Source organism: Malania oleifera, chromosome 12 (assembly GCF_029873635.1).
Source record: "Malania oleifera isolate guangnan ecotype guangnan chromosome 12, ASM2987363v1, whole genome shotgun sequence".
Taxonomy (NCBI): domain Eukaryota; kingdom Viridiplantae; phylum Streptophyta; class Magnoliopsida; order Santalales; family Ximeniaceae; genus Malania; species Malania oleifera.
In genome coordinates, this window is record NC_080428.1 from 16,628,410 (window position 1) to 16,649,168 (window position 20,759).

Genomic DNA, 20,759 nt, shown 5'->3' on the forward strand with positions numbered 1-20,759 from the left:
AGGCTTCTCCATTTCGATTAGCAAGCACTGACACCATGACTGCATCCTAGAACAGTGGGGGAGAACATTGTAACAATCATCGACTATGCGGGATAACGATGACAACTAACAGGTAAGGATTTGAAAAAAGGATACAACTCATCGGCTATGTGAGGTAACTATGGCAACTATTACAAGCCTCTGACCAACTTTGGGGTATTGAAATCTACTGAATCTCGTATCATATCATCGTTCAAGTCATAAGAGGCTTGCAATTATCTTTCTTAACTTGGTCAGAGCGTGCAACGTTCGCCCTGCCTACCCTTTTCGTGCGTTTGGCGTGTCACCCTGCCTACTTTCCTAGGTACTTGGCAGGAACCATTATCCTATCTCTGCCATACCAACCGAAGTATGCATCATTTACCCTGCCAACCCTTTTGCGTTTGGTGTGACACCCTACCTACTTTCTTGGGCGCTTGGTGTGAACCATTATCCTTTCTCTACCATGTTGACTTACAGAGCATGGAGCGTTCACATTGCCTTCCCTTTTGCACTTTTGTGTGGCACCTTGCTTACTTTCTTGGGTGCTTGATGTGAACCATTACCTTCTCTCTGTAGTCTTATTAGAAGTCCTCTGCTCACTTACCCATCAAATTGTCATGGATTCTTTACCCATCCTTTGTACGCGCAATATAAACAATGATATCAATTAACTTCTGTAGGGCGGCCTCAAGCTCTATTGGCACAAACCCATGGGATTCTGGATTGCATCCAACCTCGATGTCTTTCAACCTATTCAAGGCTTCCGACAGCTCAATATTCTCTGACAGACCTCAAGCTCTATTGGTCTGTTTCCCATTGGGAGGCCTCAAGCTCTATTGGCTCTACCCTTTTGGGACAATGAATGGCATCACGCCCTCGATATATTCCAGCCTACTCAAGGCTTCCAATATTCGCTGGCAGACCTCAAGCTTTATTGGTCTGCTTCCCGTAGGGAGGCCTCAAGGTCTATTGGCATTACCCCTTAGGATGATGGATGGCATCACGCACACAATGTGTTTTATCCTACTCAAAATGGCAGCTCAATACTTTCTGGCAGGCTTTCAAGCTCTTTTGGCACTACCCCATGGGATTATGTATGTCATCGCACCCTCGATGAGTTCCAACTAGTCAATCCTCCTTTCAAATACCGCATGCACTATTTTTCTTTCTCCTTCATAAGTTGGGAGATGGCATCCTACCCTATTTCAACCTATTCTTGAGGCTTTCAGTTACTCCATACCAGGGATTTTCATACATGGAGTGACTTACTCAAGTTTCATAATTCTATTTTCAAAATCAATTTTCTCTTTGGCGGCCTTAAACTCAATGGGCACACCTTTCTCTTGAATCATCCCTTGCCTTACATGCCTCCACATTGTTCTGTTTTACAAAATTTTAAATTCTCATTTTCCAACTCATGGCGTTCGTGCCCACCGGGTTCCCGCACGCCGTGCTCTGATACCAACTGTCACTGACCATCAATTTAAACTCAATTAATAGGCCGCACGGCACTCATCGAGGCTCTCCCTCGACAAGTCAGCCAACAACTATACATTCTATCCGGCTGTCATGAACACTCGAGAGGTTTTCGAAAGCCATTATAGGCATGAAATATCAGTTCCAACAATAATGAATTCAGGAAGACAAACGACCCTCATACTTAATAACATGTGGAACTAGTTGTTATATTCAATCAATAAGACAACCACAAGCCATCATTTGAGTTATTCAACATCCAGTATAAAAATCCCTAGCGAGGGCAATTGAAGACATCTCTCCTCCGCATTTAACCGAGGTCATACTGTCAACCCCTAACACCTAGCCTAATTCTTTGCTTGATTCTCGCGGGCTTGCAAAGAAAGAGCTAGGTTTAATTTGCCTTTCTTGATTTCTAGTTCACAGTAAAAAGGTGTCGCAATATCTAAAGTGATGCAGATGCAACCTAAGGATCTTGGGAAGCATGGTGGGGTTCTGAAGGAAATTGGTAAAGATGATAGATCTGTCAGAAGTCAGCATTCAAGACAACCCTAGAGCGTTCTACATCGACTTTTGGAAGTTTATACAAGGGCAAAGACAATAATGGGGGTTGCCAGGGATCACCCGAAGCTGGAGGGGAAGGAGATTCAGGTGTTCAATAAGTTGGAGCCTTTGTCCAAGCAAGAAGATGAAGAGGATGATGCCTCCTTTGAATCTTATAATTTCGTGGAAGAGGATTTGTTCTTGATACGTTGAGATGTGACAGTTTTGATTGTTACAGGGAGGTACAAAGCAATGGTCAATCCAAGTTGCAGCGAATAGATAAGAGGGGGATACACGACTGTACTGTGATGCATCTTTACCAGTTAAGCATTGTATTATTCCTATGGGGAACTCTGTGCTTAGGTGAGAGTCAGGTTTTGGAGGGGCCTAGCTACTCTTGTAGGTTCTAACCCAATTGTTTCAGCTTCTGTGGTTGATAGTTCGATTCCTATACCCATTCCAGTGAATATGGCGTGCCATTTTCGTAAAGAACTAAGAGAGGCACCAGTTAGTAGGGTTTAAGAGTTGTTTAGGGTTTCTTATTCTCCTCAGCCATGAGTAACTCTTTTGGGTGCTGTGTGGTTTGTGGCAGTTTGCTCATGTAAAGAAAGCAACCTACTGCTTCTGCCGTACTGCTACTTCTGTTCTGATTTTTCCTCTAACTGGTGGTCGACTGATGATACTGTTAGATGTATGTTCGCCATTTTCATGTCTCATATGGTTCTTGCTGCTGCCAAGTTGATTGAGTGCCTGCACTGCTGTTTAAGTTTCTCGTGCTCCATTGTGGTTTGCCCTGTTCTGTGTGGTCAAGGTGTGGTCTACTTTGTCATGTGGTTGAAGACAACTTTGATAGTATGAGTGACAGACTATTTATGTTGAGATCCCTCCTAAGGTAGTCTAACTTCTGTGGTTGTGGTTATGTCTTAAGTTCTGGAGTGCTGTCTGTGCTATTGCTTGCTGCTTGATTCTACATTATTGTGTTCATTGCTGATACTTATGTGCTGGTCATAATGTATTGGGAGTGGTTCTGATGGCCTCTACTAATAGAGCTTCGGCTGACATTATTAATTTACAATTGACAGCCATGAATTTGATTGGATCCTCCAACTATTTGTGATCTCAGCTGAAGCGCATGTATATTAATGCAATAGGGAAATCACAGTGTCTTATGCATTCTCCTCTTTCCTTAGACTGCAAGGATTATGAAGATTGGATGAAAGAATCACATATTGCTCGTGTGATTCTGGAATAGATGTAGAATAGCATGGAGCCACAACTTACTGCAGATGTTTTGTTTCACAAAACAGCCGAGGCCGTATTGTGAAAGCTTCTCACTAGATAAAAATCAAACCCATGTTTTTAACCTGTATATGATCTTCTTCAAATAAGACTAAGTTGTTCTGTCCATCAGTGAGTGTTATTGCACTCTAAAACATGTGTGGGAGGAACTAGAAATCTATTAATTAGCTAGTTCTAACGTTGGGATGACAAAGAGATAACGGGCAGAGTTCCTCTCTGACAAGTTTCTGCCCAGGTTGTGTGCTGATGCTCAACCCATTTGTGAACAGATTCTTGCTGGTGAATCCATACCAACCATGAATGAAGCATATGCTAGAATCTCGTGGATCGCCAAATATGTTCTATCTTTTTCTCAAGCTACTTTCTGTGATAGTTCAGCCATGGTCAGCGCTGCCTTTAATCATGGTTGGAGGACAAGAACAAGGTTTAGGTGGCAATGAAGATTAGGAAACTAAAGTTGGTCTTGTTTGCATGCCGCATCAAAATACCAATACAATAACAACCACCAAGCCTTTAGTCTCACTAGGTGGGATTGGCTGCATGAACCCTCCTCCGCCATTCTGTAATATCTAGGAGAAATTATAGTTTTCTTTTTCCATTTTAATGTATCAGTTATTTGGCCATGAATGCCATGCATAGTGCGCATTTTCTAGTTATGACTAAAATTACATGTTTTATTTTTTCTAAGCAGGTATCTTGATAACCATTTAAGTACAACTCTAACTGTTCGCTGGCATGGAAAACCTGTTGATTGTTTGAGGGAAAGGATGTTTGATGTTATGCGGCCTAAATGCCATCCCATATTCTATGATTCAAATATCAATTCAGCAGCTGTTGTCAGACTAAATGTATATCAAGCTTTCTTGTTATGCGCAATGAAATTCCATAGCTATGTCTGCAACTTGTCAAAATTTTGTAGTGTTCACACAAGATCTTATTTGGATATTATATCCAGATCTTTGAGGTAAGGTCCATAAGGATGTAATTTTCTGCTGTTGCTTTGCCATAACTAGTTACTGTTAAGCTCAAATGCATGCAAGCAATATTTTTTGTATTTTCTTATTAAAACTATCTTGATTCATTCAGTGTGGAGTCAAATATAAAAAATTCAGCAATAGTACTGTTTTTTAATATATTTTTCCTGTTTCATATTCTGTTTGGTCTGATGGTTGTTAGGTATATGCACAAGCACATAAAGAAAAGAGTGTTTGCTGTGGATCATGGTTCTAGTTTTCGCCCAATACTTCAATTGGAAAAGGGGGAAGTTGAGTGGCTTGGATTAAATGCTTATATCTCTGTCCTTAAGAGAAAACAGTCGCGGCATAAAAAATTGCTTTCTTTATTGAGGTATAAGTTATCGGTTTATAACAAAGCAGGGAGTTTGTCATCTCCTCTGAAGTATGCTGTTGATGATTCACATTCATCCTTAATTTGGAGAATCAAGTATTAGAGCTAAAGAGGTGTGTGAACATTGCGAAGTATGCTGAATGATTTTATTTATTTTTGTTGCCTCATCAATATTTGTTATTCAACCTCCCACAGATTTTTAATTCAAGTTTCATTGTGCAGTAGAAAGCTTTTATTTGTTTCCGCTGTTGTGACACATTTTGGATTGCTTCTTGATATATATTATAAATAGAGGGAGAGACCAATCATTGTGATTAGGCCTTACCATTTATACAGTAGTTCAAATGGTACCAGAGCATGATCCAACCTAAACCCTAAGTGTCGTAGCCATTGCCAAACTAAAACTTAAATGTCATTACCCTCTTCGTGCCTGCTACTGTAGGAAGGTCATGCACACCAGAAAAAGTCGAAACAACTCTAGAAGTTGCCAAAAAAGACAACAGTCACCAGGAAACTCCTGGATGTTTCTAACAAAACCACAAGAATCCCTTTACATTTTTGCAGAACCAACCCCGCAGAGTCACAAACATTTCTGATTGGTAACCTGCTCAAATTCCATCGGAAGGACCAGCCACACACCCACACGCACTGGTCAAAGGGTGACTGCACCAATGCTTCGTGGCTTCCATCAGCATGTGAGGCTTTCTTATGCATTGTTTTTGTTTGAATCTCTTCCCTCATGCCTTGAATCCCACTATACTCGATAATATCATATTGTTAGTAGTGTTTTTTTTTGTTCAAAATCCAACCTTTTTTTTGTTTGCAGCACTTGGTTAATGATTGTTTGGTACTGTTTTAGAGTCGTATGCCAGTGGTAACTGAATTCATTGTGGCTGTGGGAATGTATTCCAGTTTTTTTGTGACTTGTTTGTGGTTGTTCCAAAACCATGATCCTTATTGGTCTTGTTTGTGAGTCCTGAAATGGAGTCCATTAAACTTAGAAGAATGTTCCTTTCATCACCTACTGCAGATAACAACCTTAGGCAAATCCAAAAACTTGTTTCAATTTGGGCCCTATAATGACAAAGGGAAAGAAGTATGGGATTAAGGAGATGCATTGATGGTCTCTCTATTGTGAAACTTGATGGAACCTTAGGATGTTCATACATCTGGATGAATTCAAGGAGATTTGGGATTATGTTATGCTCTTATATTCTAGTAACATTATGTGCATGTATGATCTATCCTCAAAGTACTTTTGAGTTACAAAATTGAGATAGGAGTGCCATGGAGTAGTAAAGATGAAGTGCATCCATGAGGAACTCAACATTGTGGACCTCTAGTTGCTAGTGGTTGTGGGATGCAAAAACAGAGGGAGCAAATGATAGTCCCTTGTGTAGTAGCAAGCTTGAAACCTAAATGAGGCTGTTCAGTTCCAAAATCATGGTAGTGCAGAGTTACCATCCTTTGCTAATGTTTAGTCTCGCATTCTTTATGCTTCCTACAACATTTGTTCCGTAGGTCCTCATCCAATGTTTCAACTTGTGGCTCCAGGAAAATTGCTTTTGCTACACAAGGTGATTTTAGTTTTCAACCAATAGCTGCAAAAGTTCTCAAGGTGGTTTGAGTGGTAGTGTTAGAAGGGATGGACATGGTAGAGGCCCCCAACACAAATGCATTCATTGTGGATAAGGAGGTCATGCAGTTGAGCAGTGTTGGATGAGGGATCTTCATGTAAATCATCACACATTGCCAACGCAACCACCACAAATTCCACTCATCTGCGTTTGTCAAGTGGGGAATAGCATATTGTGTTTGTTCTAGAGCATAAGTATTCATAGTTCCTACAGTATCAAGCTCTTCCCACTGCATCTATAGTTTGCCTATCATCTAGTATTCCTCCATTATTGGGTTATATATTCCATCGCTATTCATCATATGATTGAAGTGGAGGTGGGTCTTGAGAAGGGAGGAGAGCTTTGTTGTGCACAAGTAATGGTTTGGAAAGGCCTAGAGAGGAGAGCCAGAGAGCAAGCTAGGTAAAATGAAGTATTTCACTTATCTTATAAGATGGAAGAATACCCTAAAAATTAATAGGAAAGTTGGGTTTGCTAGATGGATCAAACTGTTGGACAACTAAAAAATAACATATCCAAGAAGTAAAAGTTGCCAAAATAAGAATGATAAGTTTGATGAGTGGTATGACATGAAACGTAAATTAAGGTACGGACACATTCTTGGCAAGCTAGGCATAGCAAGATAAAGGATGCTGAGTTGGTTTGGACATTTGCAACTCTGGTCAAATAATTGACAATTGAAGAGGAGTGATCTAGGTAGTTTGAGTGGCTAGAAGGAATAGGGGAATATTTGGAGTGAGATAGTAGGGATTTAGCAGCCCTAAACTTGTTAGAGCATATTGCCCAAGATCATGTAAACTGGTAGAAAATGATTGATCTACCAACCCCGTGAAATGGGACTTAAGGCTTGATTGTTGTTGTTGTTTAGATTTTGGAGAAAATGTAAGAATTGGAAATTAAGGTTTTCTTCCTTTTCCTTTTGTATCATGTCTATAAATATTTTAGTAATATGGGGGCGTTTATTTCCATCTAAATGGCCTTCCCATAGAGGCTATGTGTTTCTGGTTCACTAAATAAGCGAATAAGTCAAACATCCGAGCGTTTGGTGGCAGTCTTGAATTTTTTAAAAATTCGTATGATCGAACAGACATTGAAACATGTCTATTCAATTAGTGGCAAATTCAAAGTTCTTTTTCAATTTTATCACTTATAAAAAAATGAAAATGAAAAAACCCAAGACCAAAGTGGTTAAAATTAAAATAATAAATTTTATTGTTTTCAAAAACTAAATTATATTATTTTTATTTTCAATTATGAATCAAATATATGAAAAATAAAATATTATTAATACTAAATTAAAAACTTTGATTTACGTAATTTCCTATTAATTTTATCGAACATTTATGCTCTTGAAAGTTGAGAAGGTTAAAATGAAAGAATAATGCTATTCAGATATTAAATAATTAAAATAATTGAGTATTTAGAACAGTTCAAGCTTAGTACAAAACCTAGGAAACATGGACACTTTTGGAAGCCTAAAGCATCCATATTTGACATGTTTCGGATACCAACACCTGCCCAATACTTCTTCATAGATATCCAACATTTGTCGGAAATCAATTAATTTATTTTTAGGGATAGGGGTGAGACACCATTTGGCACTTTCTCACATAGCAAGGATACTAAGAGTCAAGGTGATCTTTTACATTGACTGCATGTATGGCACATAGGAATGGAATGGAATGGAATTTAATTGAATTTACTACTTGATTTCGCCATGCTGTCCATTCAAAATTTTCATTTCATTCCGCCAAAATGGCATGAGTGGTTGGACTTTGGGGCCCTAGCACCACTGCCTATCCTTCACATTGTCGGATATTCTGGCCACTGTTGGATCTTCTAGCCACCAAATTCCCTCGTTAAAGTCATCACCAATTCGCCACTTAATCTCAAACTTTGACTAGCCATGCCCTTGGGTGGTTGTTGTTGTTTTGTTTTTTTTTTGTTTTTTTGTTTTTTTTCTCTTTCTTTTGTTTTTGGACCATATAATGTGGTTGATGATTGCATAAGTGTAATTTGTAATGTGTAATTTATAATTTTTCATAATGGTACTTATATTGTCAAAATATTGTGTGAATGGTCGAATGGTTTGGCCTTGAGTTCTGTATATTATATATAGACTTTACAAGAATGCTATACGTGGAAAGTAAATAAGTTCTAGCATGATTCTAGCCCTATACATGTAAACTAAATATATGCCAACTGTACAAAATAATGAATGGAGAAATAAGGAAATAATTGTGGGCTGAAATAAGGAAGAAAATCTTTTGCTGTTTGTCGTTCCGTTGACAGCCCCCCTCAAATTGATGCGGGTTGATCAACAAGCATCAATTTGCTACTTAGGAAGCAATGTCGATGACGAGTGAGAGCCTTGGAGAAGATATCGGCAATTTGTAATTCAGTGGAAATATGTGGAAGAATCATAAGACGAGCTTCAAATGCTTCACGGCTAGAGTGACAATCGACTTCAATATGCTTCGTGTGCTCATGATAGACAAGATTGGCCGTGATCTGGATAGCACTCATATTATCGGCATGTAGAGGTGTAGGATTGGTCTCAGAAAAATCCAGCTCAGCAAGAAAATCTCAAAGCCAAATAATTTCAGAACAAGCAAGAGACATCGCCTGGTATTCAAATTCCGTTGATGACTTAGAAACTCTGTCTTGCTTCTTACTCTTCCAAGAGATCAATGCATCACCTAAGAACACACACCAACCAGTGATAGAGCGACGTGTATCCGCACAACCAGTCCAATCAGCATCGCATTAAGCAGCAAGGTGAGTAGAAATGCCTGTAGGGAAGAATACACCACAAGCAGAAGTGCTCTCAACATAGCATATGATCCTACAGACAGTAGCCAAATGAAGATGACGAGGAGTTTAAAGAAACTGGCTGACTTGTTGTACAACAAAAGAAATGTCTGGTCTAGTGACAGTGAGATAGACAAGACTACCCACCAACTTCCGGTATAAATTGGGATCAGCAAGTAAGTCACCCTACTCTTTGCGAAGCTTGACATTTAATTCGATGGGAGTATCAACAGAAGTACCCTCTTGAAGGCCAGCTGTAGCCACCAAGTCACTAGCATACTTATGTTGATGAGTGAAATACCAGAGGGACTACAATTCACCTCAAGACCAAGAAAATATGTGGTGAGAGACCCAAGATCTTTTATATGAAAGGACTTTGAGAGACGAGTCTTAAGCTGAGCAAGTAAAGCAGAATCGGAACCAGTAATCACAATATCATCAACATAAACCAAAAGAACGATAATACCAATGTCTTATTTCTGAAGAAACAATAGTGTCATACTTGCTCTGCCTGAATGAAAATTGTAATAAAGTGGTGCAGATCTTATCAAACCAAGCCCTCAGAGCTTGTTTGAGACCATAAAGAGAGTGACGAAGCTTACACACATGTGAAGTCGGAGAGGGAAACAAGCCCGGGGGTGGCTTCATATAAATACACTCTTTAAGATCCCCGTGAAAAAAAGCATTCTTGACATCCATTTGATGTAGTGGCCAATCAATGGAAGCAGCAATAGCCAGAATCGTACGAATAGTAGTCGTCTTAGCCACAGGAGCAAAGGTCTTTTCATAATTGACACCATATTCCTGATTATTCCCAAGTGCAACAAGGCGAGCTTTGTAACAATCCAGACTTACGTTAGATTGGACCTTGACTGAGTAAACCCATTTACAACCTAGAGGAACAATGGTGGGAGGACAAGCCTCAATGTCCAAGGTGTGATTGGCCTCTAGAGCAGCAATTTCTTCTTGCGTAGCTTGTCACCAACAATTATGCTTGGCAGCGTGTGAGTAGGATGTGGGAATATCTAAATTGGACAATGCAGCAGTAAGAGCTGAAACAGAATTTCCAGAACTGGAATAGGGAAACCCATATCTATCCGGGGGTACAAACATTCAAGGAGAGCGATGTGCCAAAGGCTCTGGAGGTGCTGCAACTGACTGAATCTAGAGCGTGGTAGGATCAGATATCGGATGAACCACCGAAAGAGACTATGGGTGGGAGCGTCGCATATACACAATACCTCGTTTAAAACGAGAACTGACTTGATGAGGATTCGAGACCTGCTCCTCAAAGGGGAGGAGAATCATAGTAGAAGAGGATGGTACAGAGGACACAGGAAAGAAATGTTGATTTTCAAAGAAAATAACATTCTTTGAAATGCATGAATGATGTAATGTAGGATCATAGCAAACAAATCCATTTTGACGCACATTATATCCCAAGAATGCACGTCAAACAGATTGAGTAGATAATTTATGTCGCTCATAAGGAGGTAAATGAACAAAACATACACAACCAAAGGTATGGAGGTTATCGTAACTAGGTTGCTTAGCAAATAAGCGAAAATACGGAGACTCCATGAGTAGGACTTGAGAAGGTAAACGATTAATCAAGTAGCAGTTTTCAGAGCCTCGACCCAGAACAAGGATGGAACAGAAGATTCTAACAAGAGAATACGTACCACATCTAGGAGATGATGATTTTTGCGTTTAGGTACTCCATTTTGTTGGGGAGTAGTGGGACATGAACGTTGATGAATGATACCTTTAGAAGCCAAAAATGCCCGAAACTCAGTAGACATATTCACCACTAGAACTATGCGTAATGGCTTAATAGAAGCAAAAAATTAATTGTCAACATATGCTAAAAGCTCAGTGAAAGTATGAAAAATCTTAGATTTAGAGTGAAGAAAGTAGACCCAAGTAAATCTGCTATGATCATGAATGAAAGTCACATAGTATTTAAATTTTTCATGTGAACTAACCGGGGAAGGTCCCCAAACATCACCATGGATAAGATCAAAGCACTGAGAAGCTTTACTAGCATGCAAAGGGAAAGGAAGAGTTCCGCTTTTACCAAGTTTGCAAGAAGCACACTAAAGAAAAGAAGAACGTTTTTATTACCAAGTAAACCTGAGTTCAATACATGAGATAAGATCTGAGTATTGGGATGGCCTAAATGACGATGTCACACCATACTAAGATATGAAACATTACTACAAGCAAAAGACTTAATAGAAGAAACTGGAAAAAGTGTTGGAACGGGGAAAAGTATTGGAAACAAGTGCCCCACTTTAGGTCCCTTCGCGATTGGTTCCCCCCGTTACCTGGTCCTGCACAACACAACCATCTCTAAAAAAATTAACTGCACAATTGTTATCAACTAATTGACCAACATAAATAAGATTTGTGGAAAGCTGAGGAGCATGAAACACATCAGTGAACTTAGAATAGGCATCTCTGACAGTAGCTATTGGCAAAGAACTTCCATTGGCAATCTACATAGTAGATTGACCAGCATAGGGCCAAACATGACACAGAGTAGTGGGATTATTCGTCATGTGATTAGAGGCATGTGAGTCTACATACCAGAGTTTAGTAAAATTCTTACCTTGGAGCCCTATTGTTGATAATGTCAAAATTAGGATCTGTTGCACCATTTCGGGTGTGCAGTAATTCGCTGTAGGAGGTGCAGGAACAGAGGAGTAGCTTGAAGAAGAGCCAGGAGTCGCAGAAGTCTTTTTGGGGGGGGGGGGGTTACAATAACATAAGTCTGTAATGCTTGGGTTTGACGATTCTGTGGGCGGATACAACAGTCTTTGATAATGTGACCCTTCTTATTGCAATAAGAGCAGTATTTCTTGGAACAATTAGTAGCGATATGCCCAAATTCATTGCAGCAAAAACACTGCAAGGTGCTAGAATGCGCAGGTGGTCCTCATCGTTGAGCAGCATAAGCCACGGGGACGGACCCTGAACTACTATGAGATTGTGCCAGAGTAACTTTAGTACTAAGTCATTGTTCTTCATGAAGTAACTCACCAAAACAAACATCAAGAGAACGAACAAGAGAGCGATTTAGCAAAGAGAAGCGAACATATTCATACTCGGGGTGGAGTTTCATAAGAAATTGATCACGACGACTAGTCTCGTGAAGGTGTTGAATCATGGGAAGAGAGGGAACAAGAACATTCGCGATAACCAGATTAGAATACTCGTTCCAAATAGTCAGAAAGGCCGAATAATTGTCTTGGATGAAACGATTGTCATGTTGAAACGTGGCAATTGCATGCTCTAATTGAAAACGACGGGCACCGTTATCTTGATGATACACTGTTTTTAAATAAGTCCATATGGATTGATTGGTGCAATAAGGTCGCAAGTTGGGGACAATATGTGGCTCAACTGAGCCAAGAAGCCAAGACATAATCCGAGCATAAAGCACAACCCATGAAGGACAAGTCGCTGAATCCTTGGCATCAAGCACAGTCCATGAAGGACAAGATTTTGAATCCTTGGATTTAATAGGATTGGGTGCACAATCCGTGCCATCAATATGACCCTAAAGATCTTTTCCCTTTAGGAAAAGTTCAAATTGAAAAGCCAACGTAGAATAATCGTTGCCCGTAAACTTGGCATACATAGGTGCGGAGTCCATGCTAAATAAAGGAGAAAATCAAGAAGCCCAAAAAGAGATAGATTGTGCCGAAAGAAAAATACTACCAGAAAATTGAGGACCCCAAAAATAAATCAACGTAGGTACAAAGAAAACCAAGATCAACCCGCTTGCACTAAAAAATAAATCTTGAACCAAGAAACCTGCTATGCCGAGAATCACAAGGACAGAGAAGCACCAGAAACAGCAACAGAAAGAACCAAGATCAACCTTCCTGCGCTAAAAAATAAATCTTGAACCAAGAAACCTGCTGTGCTGAGAATCACAAGGACAGAGAAGCACCAGAAACAGTAACAGAAAGCTGTTCCGATCGACCTGCCTGCACTAACAATAAATTGCAAACGAAGAAACCTGCTGTGCCGAGAATCACAAGGACAGAGAAGCACCGGAACAGCAACAGAAAGCTGTTCCGACAGCCACTCAGCCACTGAAACACTGAAAAACATAGAACCAAAAAATTTCAGAAGAGAATAGACCCACAACAGCCACAGAAATGAGAGACACCTCTGAAACTGAGAAGACAAAAAAACAAAATTCGTGGGGAAAAAAAATTGGCATTGGGCAGGCTCTGATACCATGTCAAAGTATTGTGTGAATGGCCGAATGGTTTGGCCTTAAGTTCTGTATATTATATATTGACTTTATAAGAATGCTATACATGGAAAGTAAGTAAGTTCTAGCATGATTCTAGCCCTATACATGTAAACTAAATATATGCTAACTGTACAAAATAATGAATGGAGAAATAAGGAAATAATTCTGGGCTGAAATAAGGAAAGAAATCTTTTTCTATTTGCTGTTCCGTTGACATATATTTCATTTTATATATGGTTATGTTAATTAATTCAGGTATCTTTGCAGAATTGTATCCTCATTTTTTTATGAAATTGCCATATCACCGTGTCAATATCATGCCATATCCATGTCTCATGTTAGTATCGGTGCTTCCTAGTACAAAACTGGTGCACAAAATCAAATTCAGCACCTAACACTTAATTTTACCAAACAAGTGAATGTTTGGTAAAAATGAACTACTTACTAATTAGCCAATTATGCATTTCTTTTTCCAGATCAATATATCATAACTTTTTTTTTTGGGCATGGTGCAGTGCAAAAAGCCTCATGAGAAAGAGAATGATGATTGCCACATATTCCTCTTAGGTCAAAATTTTGCTTGTGGGAAAAATAAGCAATTAGGACTGATGTTTTCAATGGTATAACTGCTCAAGCAGTTAATATTTTATTTATTTGTTCATTTATGCATTAAGCTGTTTTACAACATATATCATATTACATCAATATAATATTCTAAAAGTATAAAATCAGGGAGGCACACCCAATATCATGGTATTTAAGAAAAGGCAATTTTGTGCAATCTCCCACTCTCTTTCCATGAAATGGTTGCCCAAGGTGGTCTATTATGCCAGAACATTAACAAAGAGATGGCTGCAGTGATTTCAGATGTGCTATTGTCTTGATAATGATCAATTGTGAGTGATTTTTTGCCCCCTTTCCAATTTTTTTGGATTGGAAGGTGGGGATTGTAACAATTTGAGTCTTGCTCCCCAAATAGGCGCATAACTCCTGCACAAGAGCTTTCCAGAAAAAATAACAAAATATGGCTCAAAGTTTTTTACTTGAGCATTGTGCATAAACTCCTCACCTTCAGCCTTACGGATAGATGTGGAACATTTGAGGAACTATCTGAAGGCAAACTTGTCTGTCCAAGTCCAATTTTGTTCATTTTTGGCATGCTAAATCCCCAACTTAAGCTCCTCTTGTCCTCATGATGTTTTATGTGTCAAAATCAAGGTGGTTCACCATGCGGTGTGACTGATCTCACAGAATACACCGAAAGTGCTTTGTGGAGTGCATCCTTGAACAGAATTTTCTGCATTGGCCCACACTTATATGGTGCCGGCTTTGATACCTCATGTAACTATTCCAAATCTGAGTTCCTAAATAAGCATGTTGCTCTTGCAGAAGAGTTTGCAACCAGGCTAAAGGCATGGCTTAACTAGTACGTTTAGTGTATATGAACTTCTCATCTATTCCCTTGGTCATTTAACGTGGAGCATTTCAGTTCGGTGCTTAACCCAGTCATTCCAGTCAGGTTTGATCTGGGTCCAGGCCACTTGAAACACTTCTATTGATAATGAATATTTTTCAAAATTCAGTCATCAATATTTTGTTCCTTTTCTACACATTCTTATTCATATTTGTGTTTCGAATGAAATCTTCACATTTTTAGTTTTCCTATTGTTCTTTCTTATACTTTTATTTATTGAGTGGGGGCAATACACTCCAATCTGGTGCACAATTTATTCTGTCAGAATAAAAATTCACATTCCATTGCATTGTGGCTAGGGGTTTGCCTGCATTGATGGGAACCAACATGTACTCTTTTCCAATTATCGCAAAAAGTACAACATATTTGGGATTATTAGAGAAAGATACCCTTTCCATATAGAAAAATATACAGTTTCCATTTTTCAATTATCTCATGTATATATATACCCTTGTATCCCTTGTGATATGAGAGAATCAATAGAGAAAAATTATCTTTTCTCCAAATTTAACATTGTGAAAGAGAAACCCTAATTTTTCTATCTTTCTTACTGCCGCCACACCCTTGTTGCCGCCCACCCTTGCTGCACCCTTACCGGCACTCCCTAGTCTCTTAGGCCCTCTTTGTTCCTTTTAATTCTGGCAGCAGCAGCCATCTCTCTGTTTTTCTGGCGTCGTCCCGCTCTTCTCCGGCATTCTCTCTTTTCGGCTGGTCTTTTGTAGCAGCTCCAGTAGTTCGTCTCAGCAGCTTCTTGATTTTTCTGGTGACTCGCAGGCATGCAGTTCTCTTTTGGCTCTCTCTTGTTTCAACTCCGTTCGTCTTCTCCGGCAGCTCTCCGTTCCGGCATCGCTCTCTGCTCTCTATCGTGCTCAGTGTTTGTGGTATCAACTCTCCGTTTTTGGCCGGTGCATCGCCAGTTGATTCTTATCTCTTCCTTGCAAGAACCTCCTCATCCAAGGCTAACTCCCTAAGCCAGTCACCAGCGGCCAGACACTGCTGCATCTACTGCATCGGCCGCATCCGCCGTCGCTCACTGTTATCTCTGGTGGCCTTCCAGCGGAGCTTCGGCGAATTTCCAGCATCTCCGGTGTTCGTTGGTTCATCATCTCTCCGTCTTTCGGCTATTCTTAGTTCTCGACGTCGTCTTCATCCTCTGCAACCAGCTACTTCGGCCATCTTCTCCAACGATCCTCAGTTCAGTTCTCCGGCGTCATCATATCTGGCATTATCTTAGTCTGGTGAAGTCTGGTCACCATCATTCCTCAATTATCCGGCGGTTCTTTCCCATCTCTGGCATCATCTCTCTCAGTTCCAGTTCGTCGTCTTGGCTGATTTCTGTTTGTCGGTTTCCGGCAATCCATCTCAGTCGTGTTTTCTTCTCTGGCGCCCATCTTCTTTGGTAGTTTTTCGGTTGATCATCTCCGGTTTCGGCTCACCTTAGTGGTCTCAACACACCAAAAGCACCTTCGGCTTCTCTGATTAAACTCGAAGATTATCAAATCTAAGGTTTATATTTTTGGTTGTTGCAAAGATCGGATTTGACCCCATTCGGCGGTTTGATTCATCTGAATTGATTTGAAGTATGGAAGCATCTGGTTTTTCAATGGCTGCAAATATTGTTATGGGTTCTTCAACCTCTTCTGAGATTGCTATCCTTGGTCTCACCAGCGAACAATACCGTCAACCCTTGGATCTTTTATCGCCTTTGAACACCGACTCTGCCAATTTTTCTGGTAACCTTGCCCCTTGCCATTCTGCTTCTCTTTTTAATACTGAATGAATTGTTGATTCAGGTGCCTCTGATCATATGACTTCAAATTTGTCTTTTCTTGATAATATTCAACTTCTCAATCCGCCATGCCCCATTAAGCTTCTCAATTGTGACATTGTTCCTGTAACTCATACCAGGACTATGCAATTTTCTTCTAATTTCTCTCTTTCTAATGTTCTTTATGTGCCTTCATTTAAATTTAATTTATTGTCCATTGGCAAACTTACCACTGATCTCAATTGTATTGCTATATTTTTTTCTACCTTTTGTGTCTTTCAGGACCTATCAACGAGGAGGCTGATTTGAACGTGTGAAGTACGGGATGAACTTTACCACTATAAACCTCCCTCCGCCTCAGTTTTCCACTCTCAGCGTGTTTCTGATACTACTCTTTGGCATTAACGTCTTGGTCACCCTTCTATTTCTTGTATTTGGAAAACCTTACATATTTCTTCTTTTCATTTGCCTAGTGACGTTTATGCTGGAGTAAAGCACACTCGTTTACCTTTTTCTTTGAACACAAATAAGAGCACATTTTATTTTAATCGTATTTATTGTGATATATGGGGTGGTTATTCTATAGCTTCACTTTCCGGTGCATATTATTTTTTAACAATCGTGGATGACTACTCGCGTGCTACATGGGTCTATCTTATGCGCATAAAGTCTGATACTTTCACTTGCCTTAAGAATTTTTGCGCTATGGTTAAAAATCAGTTCAATTGCACTGTTAAGCACGTGCGCACTGATAATGGTTGAGAATTTCTATTCACTCCATTTCAAACCTTTTTTCATGATCAAGGCATTTTTCATGAGCGCACATGTGTGGATACACCTCAACAGAATGGTGTTGCCGAGCGTAAACATTGCCACCTTCTTAATGTTGCTCGATGTTTACGTTTTCAAGCTAATCTTCCCATCTCTTTTTGGGGTGAATGCATTCTCATAGCCACTTATTTAATTAACCGCACTCCTTCACCCAACCTCAATCATAAGTACCCTTATGAACTTTTTTTAGAAACCATCGTCATATACACACTTGCGCGTGTTTGGGTGCTTGTGCTATACCCAAACAGCTCATCAACACCGCGAAAAATTCTCTCCCCGTGCTCTCCGATGTGTTTTCTTAGGTTATCCTGCTCATCATAAGGCTTATCGTGTGTATGATCTTGAAAACAAAAAAAATTTCATATCCCATGATGTCCCTTTTGAAGAAAATGTTTTTCCCTATTATCTCATATCTCCAACTCATACATCTTCTCCAAACCTTCCTTTTCCTATTCCTGATATAAATCCTTCCTATACTTTCCCTACTCCACCAACCACACCTAACCCTAGTCCCTCATCTCTCCCTCCTCCTTTGGTCTCCTTCCCGACACCCCCACCCTCACCCCCTTCCCCACCACCCCCTCCACCCACCTCTTCACGGCCTAAATGAGCTGTCACACATCTCTCTTACTTGGCTGATTATATCTGCCCTACTTTGTCAGTTTTCCATGACTTCACAAGTTTCAAGATGTTCCTCAGGTACGGTTCATTGTCTCTCCTTTTTTTATCTTATCATCGTTTCTCTAATCAACAGTTGACTTTTCTTCCTGTTATGTCCCAACATCTCGAACCCACCTCATATTCTCAGGCTGTGCTATACCCACATTGGCGTGATGCCATGGCCTCTGAAACCCAAACCTTAGAAACCAATAATACATGGGTTCTTCAACACCTTTCACCTGGAAAAAAATCAATTGGTTGTAAATGGGTGTTCAAAAAAAAACTTCGGACCGATGGATCCATAGAGCAACACAAAGCTCGCTTGGTGGCCAAGGGCTACACTTAGGTAGAAGGTTTGGATTATCATGACACTTTTGCTCCTGTTTCTAAACTTGTTACTGTTAGATGTGTTCTTGTAGTGGCTACAGCTCGGAATTAACTTCTTCAATTGGACATCAACAACGCTTTTTTCCATGGTGACCTCGATGAGGAGGTTTATATGCTCCCTCCACTGGGTTATTGCAAACAGGGGAAGACTTGTGTTTGTCGTCTTCAGAAATCCCTTATGGCCTTAAGCAAACCTTTCGCAATTGGTTCTCTAAATTATCTTTTGTCTTACTTGCTAAGGGTTTCACCCAATCTCAGGCCGATCATTCTCTTTTCACCGTTCTTGGGGTTAGTCTTTTACTCTCATACTTATTTATGTTGATAACATTCTCATGGAAGACAATGATCTCTCCGATATTAGCACCTTCAAAGTCTTGCTTGCTCAGAAATTCAAACCAAAGGATCTTGACAAATTGAAATATTCCTTGACCTCGAAGTTGCTCGCTCTCTCACTGACATATTGCTTAATCAATGAAAATATGTTCTTGACATCCTCATTGATAGCGGTCATCTTGGTGCTCGTCCTGCCCACTTTCCCATGGAACAAAATCTCAAGGTCAATAATATTGATGGTGATCTTCTCAATAATATGATAGAATCAATAGAGAAAAATTATCTTTTCTTCAAATATAATAGGGATTAACTATGTCATAATTGTGGTGTCATGTTTTGACAAACTGCAATCATCAGATGTCTATTTAAGCTCATTTAAAATTCCAGATCATGGCCTCACATATATCACAATCTTTTTTGTACACCTGGTTTTTAAATGCATGACAATACATACAGATATGTATACACACACACACACATCAGGGTCTATCTTATGCTTGAATTTTGACCACAGTTGAGAGTCAGCTGGCATTATTATTTGGGGCTGCAAGGATCACTTTGTGGGAGCGTTTAATAGAATTAAGCATTAAGCACTGAATACTGAATACAATTTTGAAGGTTGAATTGGGTTCTGAATATAACTAGAACTTGCGTTTGAATCTGAATGCTGAATTCTTTTATTCGTTTGGTAGCTAACCTATGAATATATGTGCTTTGCCTATTTTAACCTTTTAAAGCATCAAGAGGAAGGTGTTACTAAAAAATAAGAAACATTTTCAAAAAATTGAAATATTTTTATTATAGAAAAAATAATGTCTCTCGAATTTCAAACCTCAAAATATTAGTTAAAAATATTTTCTTATTTTAAATACAAATATTATTAAGAGTAAAAATGTAATAATAAATAAATAAAGATAGAATAACTAGAGCCACTAATTAGTGTTATAAAAATATATATTTTTCTCTACCACCTTTAATCCCATTTCTTTTTGCAATGCCAGCCACTTAATATTGCAAAAAAAAAAAATATTTTTTTTCGTTTCCCCCATTAACCTCATCATTTCCTTCAAACTAGAATCCATTAGGACCATCTCCAATTCCGTGCAATGTCAAGTTTGCAATCATCTCCTCCTCATCATCATACTCGTTCCTTCCGTCAGCCTTGTTCCATTAATTTCTTCCATTACCTGCTCCTACAATTCCGCCACCTTCCTCAATCCATTTTTTTTCAAACAAATTTTTAGAAGCCACAGCAGCATCTACCTCACCCTCAGTTATCTAGCTCTTGCCGGATGTCAAAAAATGCCGATCAAACATGCCTTGTAGCAGGTGTGAAGTCCAAGTTCTGGGATGCGATCGCATTCTTTTTCCTGCTGACACCTTCTATTGTCAATTTCTTCTTCACCACGACTGTCCAGCAAGTCTTGGGGATGAGACTGCTAATTTTTTTATTGTCAATTTCCTGTGATTGGAACGTCAGATTTCTGATGGTAATGTCTCCTTGAGTGAGCGTGGAGAGGAGAGAGGAGAGAGGAGAGGAGAGGAAATGGTAGAGTTGAGGGCAAATGTGTAAAAGTTGTTTTAAATGCTTGGTGCTGACCGAATCAGCAAGGGAGCTGATGCTGGTTCGGTCAGAGCACATTCAGCACCCAATTAGAGTTCAAATAAACAAGAGCAGTTCAGCAGCTAGCCTGTAAATAGTAGCTATTAGGTGCAAACAAACGGCCCCTGAGTTGCTGGAGACGTGCCCATACCCAAACATGTTATGGTCTGCCATGTTGATATTAGGCATTTGAGCATTTTTTTTTACCAGTATGTATATCTTGGGAATTACTTAGATGCTCAGAGTGCCAGGTGGCTGTACAAATGAAGCGTCAATCTAGGTTTGGTTGAATTGTCTTA

General features: G+C 39.6%; 1 protein-coding gene across 4 annotated transcripts in view; it reads left to right on the plus strand.

Annotated features, from left to right (window-relative positions):
• The window catches only part of LOC131144065 (telomerase reverse transcriptase), a 120,606-nt gene that overhangs the window by 99,079 nt on the left and 768 nt on the right, over positions 1–20,759 (plus strand). For 3 of the 4 annotated variants that reach the window (XM_058092434.1, XM_058092433.1, XM_058092437.1), the window contains 2 exons: positions 4,031–4,303; positions 4,516–4,927. In XM_058092434.1, the coding sequence (XP_057948417.1) occupies positions 4,031–4,303; positions 4,516–4,789 (547 nt within the window). In that variant the 3' untranslated portion in view covers positions 4,790–4,927. Of the gene's footprint in view, positions 1–4,030; positions 4,304–4,515; positions 4,928–20,759 lie in introns of those variants that run through there. The other variant, XM_058092436.1, reaches the window with a different exon arrangement.